This window comes from Budorcas taxicolor, chromosome 3 (assembly GCF_023091745.1).
Source record: "Budorcas taxicolor isolate Tak-1 chromosome 3, Takin1.1, whole genome shotgun sequence".
Lineage (NCBI taxonomy): Eukaryota > Metazoa > Chordata > Mammalia > Artiodactyla > Bovidae > Budorcas > Budorcas taxicolor.
The window spans coordinates 1855031-1871580 of NC_068912.1; the positions used below are offsets into that span (position 1 = coordinate 1855031).

Genomic DNA, 16550 nt, shown 5'->3' on the forward strand with positions numbered 1-16550 from the left:
TTGTCAGGAAGAAGGGAGAAAATTACAATTTCATAATTTGTGTTTAAAGCAGCCTTTTAGAAACAAACACAATGTATTAATATTCTAAATTATATTTGTAATGAATGAAAATAAAGTGGATACTGCCTTTAAAAATCTTAATTTTTGTTACTGGGTTACCACTTGGTGAAAAGATCAATTGCTCATTCACTCTTTTAACAAAAGTGAAATTTTAATTCAAATGTCACTTAGTATTCTCACAGGCTCACTAATCATGCATGGTTCTCTGCCCCATACACCAAAACGACAGCAATTAAAACTCCCCACAGGCACCAAAAGGCAGGGCCAGGAAAAGTGTCTCAATATGGAATAGTCAGAATCTCTTAGAAGCTATGTACTTTGACATCTGTCAAACCAAACACTAGAGGAAAGCCATCTTTCCTACTAAGTGTTTGACTTTTTGCTTCTAGACCACCAAGAACAGAGTAATATATCCTCTACCATGCTCCTGAGGCTCTAGAAGTGCTCCAGGCAGTTTCAATGACCTGTGGAACTATTTAAAACATCCTATGAAGGAAGACCAAGAAAAATCAGTATCAGTGTTGGTATTTCCACTCTGATGCTTATAAAAGAACTCTGGCCAGTGCATAATGCAGTCCACACAGTAAAATACATAATAAATTTAAAACAACAATAATAATAACAATAAGAATGCTAGTAATAATCCTATGATAAACATAAGTTCAAAAGGAAAATGGCCTTGTGGAGTCTGAAATGTGTAATTGTTCCACGATTTTTTATTTTTTTGGTTGCCAAATAATCTTTTATTTTCCTTTTTTCTTTGCAGTTCCTACCTAGCTGGGCACTGCACCGCACCACTGTTGTTTGATGTCATGAAAGTCGTGGCCATCAACACTGCAGCCCACAGACTGGGCGGTCTCCAGGATTTCTTTAATGGTTCCAGAGAATACTCTAGCTATTAAAGACTGATGCCACATCTGTCAGGCAATGTTGACAAGCTCATCAAAAGTGTTATTTCCACTGCGCTCAAAGTTTTTCTGCTACTGTCTTTGTACTTGAGGGCTCTGATGATCAGGGCAGAAGCAGAAGGCACCGCCTCAATCTGGACCTATCTGTTCTGAACGGCCAGTTTCACTGTCATCCTCAGGCCCTTCCTATCACCAGCTGCCTTGGTGATGTCATCACCAATCTTTCTTGGAGACAAGAGCCAGAGGACTGATCTTGGGAGCCAGGGCATACGTGGCACCTACTTCCCCACTGGTGCACCTCAGATACACAACTTTGATCTCGCTGGGGTCGAAGTTAGGTGGCATGGTGAGGTCGGCTGGTGTCAGATGAACCTGCATTTGGGACAACTGAAAAATGGTGCATCTTTGCTTCCTCCAAGCCGAAAGCTCCACCATGTTTTGATGATAACTTTATGTGAGCCTGTCCCTCAGTGAATTTCTGAGGCTTCTCCTAAAACTACTGGTAGTTCACCTGGAAATGCTTTCCCAAACTAGCACTGTTGCAAGACATCAAGATTCTTCAATTATTACAAAAATAGCAGATATATTCACTGGTGCCCTGGTCTTTCAACATCTTTTGCCCTCATCTCAAAGAAAATGATGCCTGATCATAATCTCTTAAGAATATAACTTTCTAATACCAACCATGGCACGAATAAGTCTCACAGAACAGATAAAAAACATTTGTCACTAAGAATTTCTGATAGTATTTTTGGAATGCCATTCCATAACTGTAGACTAGGCTGAATTAATAAATTTATTTGGCTTTTTCAGTTGCCAAAAAGATCTTGATATTTATTATCCTGGAGAAAAATCATCTGAATGAAAAAAATCAAGTGAACATAATTCAGGTATAAAGAAGATAGTTAAACTGACCACAAACTCAGTCAATCAACAGGTTAAAACCAAATCCTCCTAAAACTGAGCTCTTGTCTGGTTAAAAGATGAGTTGGTTGCTTTAAAATAAAATAACTTTTAATCTTTCAAAACAGTTAAATATTCTCAGAAAAATAATATCTTCTATTTAAAAAATTTAATCTGATGTCATTTTTCTTTATTAATTATAAAAGTTACAAAAAGCCAATAATAAATTTTCAAAAATAATAAAAATAAGCCAATGGTAATGGAAGTGGCTGCACTAAAGTCTGCAGAACTCTAATGCTAATTCTGAGGATGACTAAACGATAAAGGATTTAGAAAGCACATGACGTGATGGGGAAACGTGAAAGAATTTAGAAACCTTCAGTGCAGATTTCTTCCTGCCATCTTAGCTTTCACGCTTTCTCCACACTGAACACACACTGCCTATTACCATCACATTTAGATCCTACCCAGCTTCAAGGCCCAGTTTAAGCTCCACTTTCTTCAAAGCCTTCCCTGATCTTCCCAGCTAGAAATGACGTCTCCCTACACTGAATTCCCATGGACTCTTGTAATACTTATGATTATTCTATTACATTTTCACATATGATCTCTATAAGAGAAATTTCTTGAGAACAAATTAATATTTTATTCAATTTTAGTGATTCTACTGAGTACAGTATAGTCTTACACACAGGAGACAAAACAAAAGGAGCACAGCACAGAAGATAGGAGGCTGTCTGCTTACTGCTACAGACGTGTGTTTACTGACATGCCTGACTCTTGTCAAGTAACTGAACATCTAAGCCTCAATCCCTGATCTACAGAAAGAAAAAATAATGCCTCATATGGTTGTTATAAGGATTAAATGAGGTAATCTACACAAGTGTTTAACATACTTAATGAGCGTAATACTTAATGAATGACAGCCACTGTTATATTACTTTATAATAAATTATCATATTTATAATACTTTATAATAAATCTATATACTTTATAATATATGTACTAATATAATAAATACTTTACAAAAGACAAATTAAAAAAAAAAACAACTATACAGTCCTAGAATTCTCCAGGCCAGAATACTGGAGTGGGTAGCCTATCCTTTCTCCAGTGGATCTTCCCAACCCAGGAATCCAAGTGGGGTCTCCTGCATTACAGGCAGATTCTTTACCAACTGAGCTATGAGGGAAGCCCTTTATAATAAATCACTTTATAATAAATGTTAAATGATGAAAACTTAGACTAGGGCAATGACTTCCAGGAAAGCTTTCATTTTTGAAAAATAAGAAAAATCATTTTAATCTGTGTTATTGCTAAGGGCAGAATTCAAGAGTATAGATAACACAGTTACATAACAGCAGAATAGGATGCATTAAAAATTGTTCTCTGTCAAAGCATGAGTCCAAGCTCAGGGTAGATGAACATTTGTCAGGAATACTGATGAAAGAAATCTGCTCTCTGATTAAACAGTGAGCAAGGCTTAACATTTGTCTAATAATTTTTACTTTAAAGAAAATGCCTTGGTTTTTCTTACCAAAGTTTATAAAACGTTATACAACTTCTGGTCTCCAACTGTCATCTAAAATACAGTTAATCAGATTTAATTTAGGATAAAGTACTCTGGCAGGCAAAATGGCCACTCAAAGATGTCTACATTTTAATCCCAGAAGCTGTGAATAGTTACCTTACATGGTAAAAAAGATTTTGCAGATTGGATTAGGTCAAGGGTCTTTAGATGGGGGTGTTATGCTCGATTATCTGGGTGGACCCAGTGCAACCACAAAATGGTCTTTGTGAGACTGAGAGGAAGGCAGGAGAGCCAGAGAAGATGTGCTAAGAGGAGCAGCCGTGAGAGAGAGGGAGACAGGCAGACAGACCTAAAGACACTTTACCTCCGGCTTGGAAGATGGAGGAAGAGGCCATAAACCAAGGAACACAGGTAGCCTATAGAAGCTACTAGAAGAGAGAAGGAAACGAATTCTCTGCACAGAGCTTCTGGAAGGAATGCAGCTTAGGGCTTCTGACCTCCAAAGCCATAATAAAACTGTGCTGTTTTACCCAGCAATTTCACAATTAGTTATATATTCCAAAGAACTATGTACACTGGTGCACAATTCACAATGGAAACAACCCAAGTGTCCATAAACAGATGAATGGATAAACAAAATGTGATGTAAACATACAGCTATATACTGTATAACACAGATGAACTTGAAAATATGCTAACTGTAATAAATCAGACACAAAAGAACATATTGCATAATTCCACTTAAGTGAAGTATCTAGAATAGGCAAATTCAGAGACAGAAAACAGATTAGAGGTTACCAAAGGCTTGGAAAAAGAAGCAGAGTTACTGTTTCCCCTAGGGGAAGCATCCTTTCCAGCATCCTTGTACAGAAAGCTGTGTTATAAGAAATATCATTACTACTCCCTCTTATCCAGATGGGTACTATATTGAAACGATATTATTTGGAAAAATAATACAATCTTACATTTTCTTCACTTGTGATCTTGGACTTCTTGAGCTAGGCTATGGAAAGGCCATATACTCCTGTTGGCTAGATTAAGCCATACATCTACTCTCTTTAATTTGACCTCAAGAAGCTTATTAATATTTTTTTTTATTTTAATCAATCTCTTAAAGGTAACTATGTCGAAATTCACTAACTCGACTTAAATCCTCAAATCTATCTCATTCAAAATCTTTGAGGCAGTATGAGATAATAAAAGGCTCAAGATCTTTGCAACCAAAAATTACTAAATAGCTCTGCATCTATTTCCCTTCTCTGTAAAACAGGCATACTACTACTTACTTTCATCAATTATGACACAAAGCATATGCAATGAAGCAGCTAGCCATGCACATATAGCAAGAATCCAACCAACGGTAAACGCCGCCACTATTGTCACTCTCATCTCTGTCTTCCTCTCACATGGAAATGAAATTTTTTCATCCTCTCAGATGAAAAATGAGAAAAATGGAGAAGTCTAATGTAAATTATTCCTAATTTTCCATCTCCCTTCCACCTCAATATTCTGTCACTGTCTGATTTTACCTTCTTCTCCTCAATATTAAAGGAGGGTGTATCTTTTTCTATTTTCAAAGTTAACCCTCTATTCTGTACTTCTGATCCCACCTCCTCCTCCCTCAGTTCTCTCAGCTGTTTTTCTTTAACTTCTTTCTCTCTGGCGGCTCACTCCACCTGGCCTATGAGACATCACCGCGGCACCTTTCTACACCTCCTCTTGAATTACCATAATCTACCCTGAATCTGTCACCTGCACATCCGCCTCATCTCTAAGGGACTGCTAACTCTTCAAAGGCTGAAGGGCTCTCATTTATTTGTACTAACATCTTTTAATAACACCAAGTATAATATTATTATTATTAGACATATAGGATAGGCACATACTTTATAGTAAATTAATAAACCTAAACAACAGATTTTCTGTGAACATGTAAGGGCTATCTGACAAAAGTGCATTGTCAGACTTAGCTGCTCAACCTAAGTAAGCCACTCTGGCTGGAGAAAGGCAAAGAAGTACCGTCTCAACATAATCTTAAATACTCTTATAATACATTCTTTTAAAATGTCACAAATCAAAAATTATTTTTTCCTGAAATGTTTAAAATTGTAGTAATCTACACAAAAGTATTCTGAATCCAGAAAATGTGAAACTTCAGTTTTATTATAATGCTGAGTTCTCTTCCACTGAAAATTTTACTTGTTATTCACAAATTAACAAAATCCAAGAATCCATATATTCTTTACAATTAATCTCCAGGCTTGTTTGTTATAGTTTTAGATAGAAATCAATTTATAAGCATGTAATTATTGGAATAAACTATAATTTTATTTTATTATTTTTTACTTTTTGGCTGTGCCACACAGCATGTAGGATCTTAGTTCTGCAACCAGGGATTGAACCCACATGCCCTACAGTGGAAGCAAGCAGTCTTAACCACTGGACCATCAGTGAAGTACCAATAAACTGTAATTTTACACTCAATGGATCAGACATGGTAATTTACTACACAAGCTGGAACTCAAATGTATTTTTATGTTCCTGAGCTAACCACCTGACATCAGTGGGGGACGCTAACAACACAGTGACAGACCTTTACCATTTAAAAAACTGACTTTCAAGGTTACCCTCAAGTGAATACAAAAGCCTGTAACATGGAAGTAATCTGTAGTTTTATAAAGGCGACAAATGCTTCAGTCCACATACAGAAAGTGTGAGTCATCAAGCTTCCGAGGTAAGACTGTCTCATGTTTGATCCAGCTTCTATTATTATTGCATTAGCAGTAATTCTTGAGAAAAAAGAATACAAATTTCCCCTATTTTGTAAAATCAACCATTATTGCTGGTGATGGAAATAAAAAAAAGTCTAAGAAAGCACCACCCACAGAATCAGTTTTAGAGACATTAAAAAGTAAAATATCTAAATTCATACCGCTCAGCTCTATGGTAGGAATGAGTCTACCAAGCACTCCATCTTAAAACAGGGCAAGAATTTCATGAGACTGTTTCAGCAAATGTTTCAGCTAGAATTTATCTTACACAGCTCTATAAATGGTTTTAGACCTGAAATATACACACAAAGTGTTGCTTAAGTTTTCAGTTTTATTTTATGGGAGGAACCATATGTACGGCATGAAACATATGTCAGGTATAAACCCTGACCCTGCCTTTATTTCCTGGCTGGCTTTGTGCCTCAATTTCCTACCCCTTGAAATAATACCTAACTTGCAGGGCTCTCATAAGAACTCAAGTTAAACCAGGTAATGCATATAGTACTTAAGATTTCTAAAAACATGTCATCAGGGTTTTATTGAGTATGGTACTCAATAAATGGCAGCTACTGTAACTTCTATTACAGTGATGGATTCCCAAGGAATCCGATACAGTCAGCATTCACAGGGTTGTCCAATCATTCTGGGTCTGTTTCCCTTCTTTAAGAAACACACGACTCATCTTTGAATCTGTTCTTTCGGCATAGGTGTCGTGCTCATTTTCTTCTAGCATCTTAATGCTATCAATTGCCTTATTTCTCTCTGCAAACAAGTCCCACACCTAAGTGAGATGGCCAAATACTGGCAGAGGGACTGCAGCTACAGAAAAAAAAAAAAAAAGGCAAGATGGAACCCAAACAGGAGATATAAAGGAAACTGGCTGACACTTCAGACAGAGCAGAATGCTGCCCTTCCCTTCTCGGGATGTATTTACCGCAGTCTATCTGGCTAGCCTCAGAGTAACTTGAGCAACACATTCAATACAACAGGAAACCTCACTGCTCAGTTTCATACAAAGAAGCAGGTATGTTTTAAAGATTAAAAGATTAACAAGTATCTCCAGGTACAGAAAAATTTTAAATGAAAGAAATATAGGCAGGAAGCTCCTATACTGGTTCAACTCATCTACTTCAAATTAAAAGGTGCTGTAGCTAGGAGGGGTGGAAAACAAAGACACTTTCCAAGAGGGACTCTCATTTTTGCTGTCTCCTATGTGTGGGTGTGTGCTAAGCTGCTTCAGTCGTGTCCGACTCTGTGACCCACCAGGCTTCTCTGTCCATGGGATTATCCAGGGAAAAATGTTGGAGAGGGTTGTCATGCCCTCCTCCAGGGGATCTTCCTGATCTAGGGATTGAACCTGAGTCCCCTACATTGGCAGGCAGTGGACTTCCCTGGTGGCTCAGACATTAAGGAGACTACTGCCTGCAACGCGGGAGACCCCAGTTCAATCCCTGGGTCAGGAAGATCCCTGGAGAAAGAAATGGCAGCCCACTGCAGTACTCTTGCCTGGAAAATCCCATGGATGAAGAAGCCTGGCAGGCTACAGTCCGTGGGGTCGCACAGAGTCGGACACGACTGAGTGGCTTCACGCCACTTCTTAACCACTAGTGCCGCCTGGGAAGTCCTACTACCTCCCATAGCTAGGCTTTTTAAAAAATAGTTAGGCATTTTAAAAATGACAAGTCAAAGAGGCAGCCCTCTTTGCTAGTAAAAAACCTAGTGAAACTATTACTTTCTGGGCATCCCTTCTTAAATGGTTGCATATTTATAATTCATGCCTTTACTAGAAACTGGGGAAGTCCCTGTACCATCTCTGGCAGATAAAGATACACAGTCAGGTATCAGGAGTCAAGAGTATGGGCTGTGGAGACAATCTTATCCTTTACAGTCTCACCTCCTCCCAAGGGGGGGTCTCAGTTTCCTCATTTTTATGATATTAATTATCTCCTGATAAAGGGTTTAATCAAGCATAATTTTCTAAAAAATTACCAATTAAAAGGATGTATTAAGAATGGATATATTTTTATCTACTTATATTAATAATATTACCTCAATACAATTTATACTAAATGTGGATAAGATTTCCCATCTTGATTAATACCCATGACAGGAACACTTTTTACTGAACGGCTACTGTATAGGTGACAAAATGGTTAATGCGTTTCTTGTACTACTCACAATGGCCTGTGAAATTCATTATCCCCATTTTATAGGCGAACAAATTAAGTCTCAAAAAGACTGGGGAACCTGCCTAAAGTCACAAAGCTAGTGAGCTACTAACACTCCATACCCAGGACTAACGGACACACAGGGTTACCCTCTCAACTACTCTGCAGTCTCTCCGGAAAAGATGAAACAGCCTGCAGGAGTTACATGGTCTTAAGTAAATACAATCCCAGTTCCTGCAAACACTAACTTATATTTGAAAACTCAACACTCACATTGGGTTTTATTCACCGGAAAGGAGCTGAATGGGAAGTTTTTGTTTTAGCCCTATTACGTTTACTTAAAAGGCTGGATCTGAGAACCATCTCCTACCTGTGCTGCTATCTCCACTCTCCATAGATGGCTTACCGGTTTCTGATGGATTGTTCATTCTTGAGTCTGCAATAAATTAGAGGAGATTTCTTAAAACTTGGGGATGTGGTTGGGTAGGCAAAAATTGAGGCAAACAAAAAGGTTAAGAATACTGACTAATGTTACAGCCCTAAAGTTCAAGGAGAGATGATGTCAAAACTAAAACATTGCAAACTATAATAAAATTTCATCTGAAAGAAATTTAAGATTTTCATAACTCTGAAATGATCCACAAATAAATCATCTTTTAAAGAAATATAAGATTCTTCCAACAGAGATAACAGAAATCTAACCTGAAAAATTAGGAGTATAGTATAAAAAAGAGGAAAATGATTTATAATATGAAGCATAGAGTATATTACAGAAACAAAATTGGGGTGGGTGGGGGAGAAGCATACCTCACAATGTAAAATATCTTATTCCCAAATAGTTTCTTTTTTCCTAAGTAAAGATATTCATTAATTATAACCTAAATAGGCTACTGGTAATCTTGATAACAGACTGGACAATAACTCAACAGAATAAAAAGAAAACATGTCTAAGAAAAATAACTCCATATTTACTCTCCATGCCCCCCAAAACGAACTAAACATGCATCAAAGTGAAAATATACCAAATTCATACAATTATAAACTAGTACAAGAAGCTGGACTACAAGGCATAACAGATACATCTAATAATTACAAAACTAAGTCACAATCATACTCACTTAAAAATGATACTGCCTTGATATCCTAAATGGACACTTTCATAGTAATAATTTTCATCAAGAATATTAATTATCTTAGAAGATATGCAAGAGGGAAAACAAGAACAAGTGCACTTCATTTCTACCTCTAAACTATACTTTTATATGTTATATATCTTATTCTATTTCTCTTGCAAGCTGAAACAGCATATTTATAATCAAATAAGTTTACTGTCAAGTAAGTTCTAACTTTTCTGCCCATCAGGTTAAGAACCATTTAACTATAATCATTAGTAAAGAATAATACTTAAACTGAATTTATTCAGATTTTTGACTCAAGAGCTCATTCTGTCATCTGCTTAAATGTTTAACTAGAAAATCAAAATAAGCGTTAGTAGTCCCAATCATGTTGCCCCTAGTTATTTCATCCACAGGCATAACTCTAAGAATCAAGAAACCTCCCATAGATTTCATCCAATCTGGAAGCCGTGCAATGGCTTTTCTAATACAGTTTTTGAAACAAATGCTTGCCTTATGGGCTTAAGCAGTTCTAACATATCTTTGTTCTGTTCTTCACATGTTCAGAGTTCAAATTTGTTAAGTCTGCAGTCATAAATGAAGGCAGTTCTATAACTTCCTTCCCAGACCCATCCAGAAAAATTTAAATATCATTTGAAAGCATACCAAGTTTTGAAAGCAACAGGTGTAGAGCTTAGTAAATATCAGCTTTCTGAATGACTTAACCAAAATCTTATGAATGTCAACAAAAGTCACAATAAATCGAATAGAATATACTAATAAAGCATATGTGCTGCTCAATGCTTCCTTTATAATGTATTTTAAAACAAAATGGGAAAAAAATGATGAACTAGCTTACATTCATCAGAAGGGTAACAATTTTTTTCCCACAAACCATAAAAACAAAGCTGTAGGCATAGTTCTTAACAAGTCATGGTCTTGTATAATTCATATCTTGGTTTCCACATGTATAAATTAATAATTATGTCACAGATATTCTATATGAATCCTCTATGCATTTTCTATTAAACTCTCAAGAGTTTAATACACATACACAAAAATAAATAAAATCAAATTCTGACTAACTATACAAGTTATACAAGTGAATGTTGTACACTGGAATGGAATGGAAAAATGTTTAAATGATACTAACTGTGAACTGAAAACAACAGAATTTCTAATTCTAAAATATAATGCCAAAAATATTTAAAAAGGTACTTTCCTTTCTTGAGTTCCCAACTTAGTAGACGTAAAAGAGTAAATACAAGGAAGTTTTATTTATGTTTGAAGTTTTTTTTTTTTTTCTCTCTAGGCACAATAAACTGACTGTTGAGTCTAAAACACAGTCTACAGGTTGCTCTTGGACTCAGTTCTTGACATCAGTTTGTTATTTTAGTCATTCATCCTTTTTCATAGTGGTTTCTATCATGTTGTATAAGTATTACTACTATCTTGGGTTTAGACCATGCCTTCTGCCTAAAAATTCAAACATTTTCAGATCTATTATTTTATTATGAACAACTGCAACGGTGTTGGGGACAGCCTTCATTTTTCAAGTGGGAAAAATTACATACAGGAAAAAAAAATAATTCGGGGTTCATAACATCACTTGGAGATGTGACCAGAGTAACCCAAAGAGGTTTCAACAATTCTTCATATAAACAGGAAAAACTCAGCACAAAATATGGTCACTATAGTCACAGCATATCTCAAAACCAAAGTGCCTCAGTCTATTTTAAACCTTAATCAAAGACAGTTTATATATTCAGGCCACACATTTCTCTCCCCAAATCTTATTGTTCTTTAGGAAAAAAACTCTAAACACACGCTTTCCTGCACTTAAAAATTGTTTCCTGAAGAAGAGAGTTGATTTTTAAAAATAAAAAAGGCTAGTATTATTCAAAATTTGAAAACAGGTAACAGTTTCTAAAATCTGGAAATTGATCAACAGTCCTACTGCAGTTAACCATCCCAACTACCTTCTGCATTAGGATTTATGGCAACAACTATGTACTGTGGCTCCATCTTACTTTTCACCAGGCGCTTTTGGTTTTTAGATAAGATATTCATATTCAGTATGCAAAACATTTTTACTAATATGTACATATTATCGAGGTACACTTTATATCTTGTTTCAGATTTAGACTGTTTTTTTAGAACAATATGAAATGCTCTCAACAGAAATTCCCAAAAAGCAAAAATGTCCTCCATTCAAGTAGAACTCTAAATCCACACTATTTATTGAAAATATCCTCTGAACCAGAAGAGCTAGTGGTAGGGAGGAACTTACTGTAAATTCAAGCAGGCTTATGCTTTGCAAATGCTCTCCTCCTTCCCAGCTCAGTCCACTTCTCCCCCCTCCCACAAGTTGGTTGCATATGCGATTAAGTATTTATGCATAGTCAACCCTACACTATTTCCATATTAAAGCTTATAAGAAAGAACTGTGCTGGTACCCACCTAGGACATAGTCACTGCAGTCCAGCATTGCTGTGAAATCTTCTAGAGGTTCAGACAGTCCAAAGCAAGGAAGAAACAGGTAGCGGTTTGGTGTGGGAGAAAGAAGGTACTACTATTTCTAACAAGTCTACACTATATTCTTTACAGAACAAGGGTGGGAGGTGGAAAGTGGATTAGGGGGAGAAGCAAAATACAACTTCAGTTACACCATAGCAATCTTCAACTGAATAAGGAAACTTCAGTTGCTCAGAGTAGTTTTAGTCTCTCTTACCAGCTAGGACTGACATTGTCAAGGCAACTGAAGCATGAAAAGTTCCCCTTTTTGTAATAAAATAGAAACAAAGATTGCAGCTGGCAGTTTCCATAATGAAGCTTAATCAGTATGCGCGTGATTAGGGCCTTATGCAAATCTCTCCTCGTTAGCACAGCAGCCAGCACTTTGAAGTCCACGAACAATTCATTTACAGAATACACTGAAAGCACCCCCTGCATAATTTAAATCATTGCATAAATATTTATCAGTCTATTTGCATATTAATTGGCAGTGCATGAAGGGAAAAATTATCTCCTGAGTGCCAGCATAATAATTAGGAGGATAAAATGAGATTTCTTCCAATGGTCTGGCTTCTTGGACCTAACTTAAGATAGTACTGAGGGAGAGGGGAGGGACAGGAGACAGTGCTCTGTTAAATGCCACTGAAATGACACGTACAAATTAGAAACAACTCTACAGACTTAAGCACCTTTAATCTCATTCCTGCTGGCAACAATGACTTCAGTAATAAGAGGATTTGCAAAAAGCTTTCGACACAATCCAAATAATCCCAAGGAAACAATTAGCAAGGTAGAAGCAGAACACAGGGCTGTCAAGATGGTGCTAGCCTACTGATAGAGAATTTTCCAAATATTAACATACACTGCCAGGGGAAAGTCCTACTTTAAAACAAGGAACCAACAAATGTCTGGGAGCAATGTAGCATCTATAAAATTATCTTCAAGAGTATGAAAACTCATTAGCTACAAATTCTTTGATACTATCAAATTAACCAAATAGATTACCTGAATGCCACATATCACAAAATATCCTTCCCCCATCCAAATCAACCTAAAGTGTATGACAATTTGTTATTTACAATATCAATCATCAAAAAAATGGGTCATTAAATTGTGGAATTACTTAGTATTTTCCAGTAAATTTCACTTAATGGATATCAATCTATAAACTTAAAATACTTACAAAAAATATATTTATTCAATTTAAAATGAATTTCCAAGGCAAAACATCAATCCCAAAATTTTAGGTATTACCATATGACAACATTCTAATGTAATCATTAGACAGACAGTTTGAGAGAGTTCTAAAATCCCATGAAACAGGCATCACTACTCCTTTTTAAAAATGAGGAAACTGAGGGACAGCTTTAGAGCTGAAGTATTTTACCTACTGTTACACGAATGACTTGGAGTCAGGATTTAAAACCAGATTTTGCGGACATTAAAACTTGAGCACCTGGCCACTACAATACCTGTGTACAAATTATACATCTAGGGAACCGGCACACATGGAGGGCTGAACCAAGCAGCAGACTGAAACAGTTTATTTTCAGCGCAGTAAGGAAACCAGCAATCGGTGACAGTGACTTTGCGTTTAACAGTCAAGTGAGTGTGGACACACAGAAGAGTGCACTGGACTTGAGAGCTCTTAACGGTATCATTTCATTAACACTTGCTTTTATTCAGAACTTATCCTCAAGCATGCCAAGTGTCTGATTCTTAAAAGCATGTATATACCTTTCCCTAAGAGTAAGGATGGAATGAAACAATATGCATATGAGGAAATGAAACATAAGATTTCTCTAAGGGATGTTCAAAAGATTTCCCTGCAAGTCAACAACTTTGCTAGGAACAGAACCAAAAAGCTCTCTTACCTTTTAGAGCAGCACTCTATTTATATTGCTAGTTTTTCTGTTTTATAGAACCACAAAATCTGTAAGAGAAATTTAACACTGACATGTAGTACCTGTGAGACTTTGCCTCTTTGAACCTTCCTTTCCTCATCTGTAAAATGCTATCTTTCTCATGAGGCTGCTGTGAGGATAAATGTACCTGTGCTTCTCAGACTAGACCCTGCACTGGAGCAGGAGGTTGCTGTGCCAGAGAAGACATGAAGACACAGGACAAACATGGTGTATCTTCTAAGAACAGCGATTTTATTCAATAATAATTCACAATACTTTGTATTAAAACAATCAATATATTATGGAACAGAAAATGAAACAAGTGAATTTTTAAGGTAGAATGTACAACTTCTATTTGGCAGGAAAACATGGGAAGTAGCGATGACTGTGATTAGAATTTAGTGGATGTCTGTCAATAAATGCTTTTTTTCCTTCTTCTGCCTTCATAAAATTTTACATTTACTGCCTGCATTTATCACGGAATCTCTTTGAACCTCACAATGTACCTTTTTCTACCGTATGCGGTAAATACCACTCAACTGTATTTCTGATGCCAACTGGGTCTTTCACACATCAGCCAAGGATGACTTATAGCTACAGAGAGACAATCACAGGCAACTAAGGAGTGTTTACTGGAAGATACCTGCAGGGCAGTATAACAACCCTCCTCCCCCTCAGGTCAAGAGAGTTCCACAGGGTCTTTCTGCACAGCAGGCCTATACCTCACCAACTCACATAAGTGAAGTCGCTCAGTCCTGTCCAACTCTTTGTGACCCCATGGCCTGTAACCTGCAGCAGGCTCCTCCGTCCACGGGATTCTCCAGGCAAGAATACTGGAGTGGGTTGCCATTTCCTTCTCCAGGGGATCTTCCTGAGCCAAGGATTGAACCCAGGTCTCCCACACTGCAGACAGACGCTTTACCCTCTGAGCCACCAGGGAAGCCTCTAACTCACATAGTCTACTATGAAATGTGAGACCTCCTTCCCCTCTACTGCACAACTCACCATCTTCACCCCAGGATGAGGGCGAGAGAAGGCAGCGTGAGATGCAACTATCCAGGATGACACGAAGCCTCACCTTATCCAGGCTACTGACTCTGTCACAGCAGTAAGGGTGAAGAAAACTCCCTTTCTGTCACTCTTGATCTAGGTACTCTGCATTCTAGACGGAAGGATTAAATATTGGAAGGTTGGCCAAGCCTTTCATAGATGGATCGGGGGAGGGATGGCCACCATTTCTCCATTAGAGTCCCCTAACCATGGAATACTTAGATATCAAAGAGGGGAACAGACAGAGAGCTTTTCCCACAAAGTCTCAAATGGTCCTGGTGGCTCAGCTGGTAAAGAATCCGTCTGCAATGCAGGAGACCTAGGTTCGATCCCTAGGTTGGGAAGATCCCCTGGAGAAGGGAAAGGCTACCCACTCCAGTATTCTATACAGTCCATGGGGTCACAAAGAGTTGGACACGACTGAGCTACTTCCACTTCAAATGTTCATTTGGTCCTCTGTCTGTAATAGCACATTAAGGCTTACCCTAAAAAGAATATCCTTTTTAAAAAGAAGAACCATTTCTGGGAGGTTTGTGGGATTGCTATTCACACTTCAGCATGAATTAAATCAATTATAAACTGCTTTCCTTTTAAGACCTAGTTTGGCTTTCCTGGTGGCTCAATCAGTAAAGAATCTGCCTGCAATGAAGGAGACCTGGTTCGATTCCTGAGTTGAGAAGATTCCCCTGGAGAAGGAAATGGCAACCCACTCCAGTATTCATGCCTGGAGAATCCCATGGACGGAGGAGCCTGCTGCAGGTTACAGGCCATGGTATCCCAAAGAGTTGGACACAACTTCTCGACCAAACCACCACCAAGACATGGTTTAGGAGTTGATTAGTAAGGTAACAACTGTTTCCATTGGAAGAGGTCAATAAATACTTTTTTAAAATAAATACTTTTATTAAGTATAGTTGATTTATAGTGATTCAGATGTACAGCAAAGTAATTCAGAGACATATCTTCAGATTCTTTTCCATTCAGTTCAGTTCAGTTCAGTCGCATCTGACTCTGCAACCCCAGGAACCGCAGCACGCCAGGCCTCCATCAACAACTCCTGGCGTCCACCCAAACCCTGTCCACTGTGTCCGTGATCCCATCCAACCATCTCATCCTCTGTCGTCCCCTTCTCTTGCCCTCAATCTTTCCTAGCATCAGGGTCTTTTCAAATGAGTCAGCTCTCCGCATCAGGTGGCCAAAGTATTGGAGTTTCAGCTTCAGCATCAGTCCTTCCAATGAACACCCAGGACTGATCTCCTTTAGGATGGACTGGTTGGATCTCCTTGCAGTCCAAGGGACTCTCAACAGTCCCCTCCAACACCACAGTTCAAAAGCATCAATTCTTCAGCACTCAGCCTTCTTCACAGTCCAACTCTCACATTTATACATGATCAGTGTTAAAACCATAGCCTTGACTAGATGGACCTTTGTTGACAAAGTAATGTCTCTGCTTTTTAATATGCTGTCTAGGGAGTAAGCGTCTTTTAATTTCATGGCCGTAGTCACCATCTGCAGTGACTTTGGAGCCCCAAAAAATAAAGTCAGCCAGTTTCCCCTGTTTCCCCATCTATTTGCCATGAAGTGATGGGACCGGATGCCATGATCTTTGTCTTCTGAATGTTGAGC

At 37.7% G+C, this 16550-nt stretch overlaps 1 protein-coding gene across 1 annotated transcript in view; it reads right to left on the minus strand.

Moving 5' to 3' along the window:
• POU2F1 (POU class 2 homeobox 1) overlaps window positions 1-11944 on the minus strand; it is a 79926-nt gene extending 67982 nt beyond the window's left edge. Inside the window, exons 1-2 of the mRNA XM_052637083.1 lie at window positions 11917-11944; window positions 8712-8777 (exon numbers count right to left, since the gene is read on the minus strand). Coding sequence (XP_052493043.1) covers window positions 8712-8777; window positions 11917-11944 — 94 coding nt within the window. The remainder of the gene's footprint in view (window positions 1-8711; window positions 8778-11916) is intronic.
• Window positions 11945-16550: the final 4606 nt, after the last annotated feature.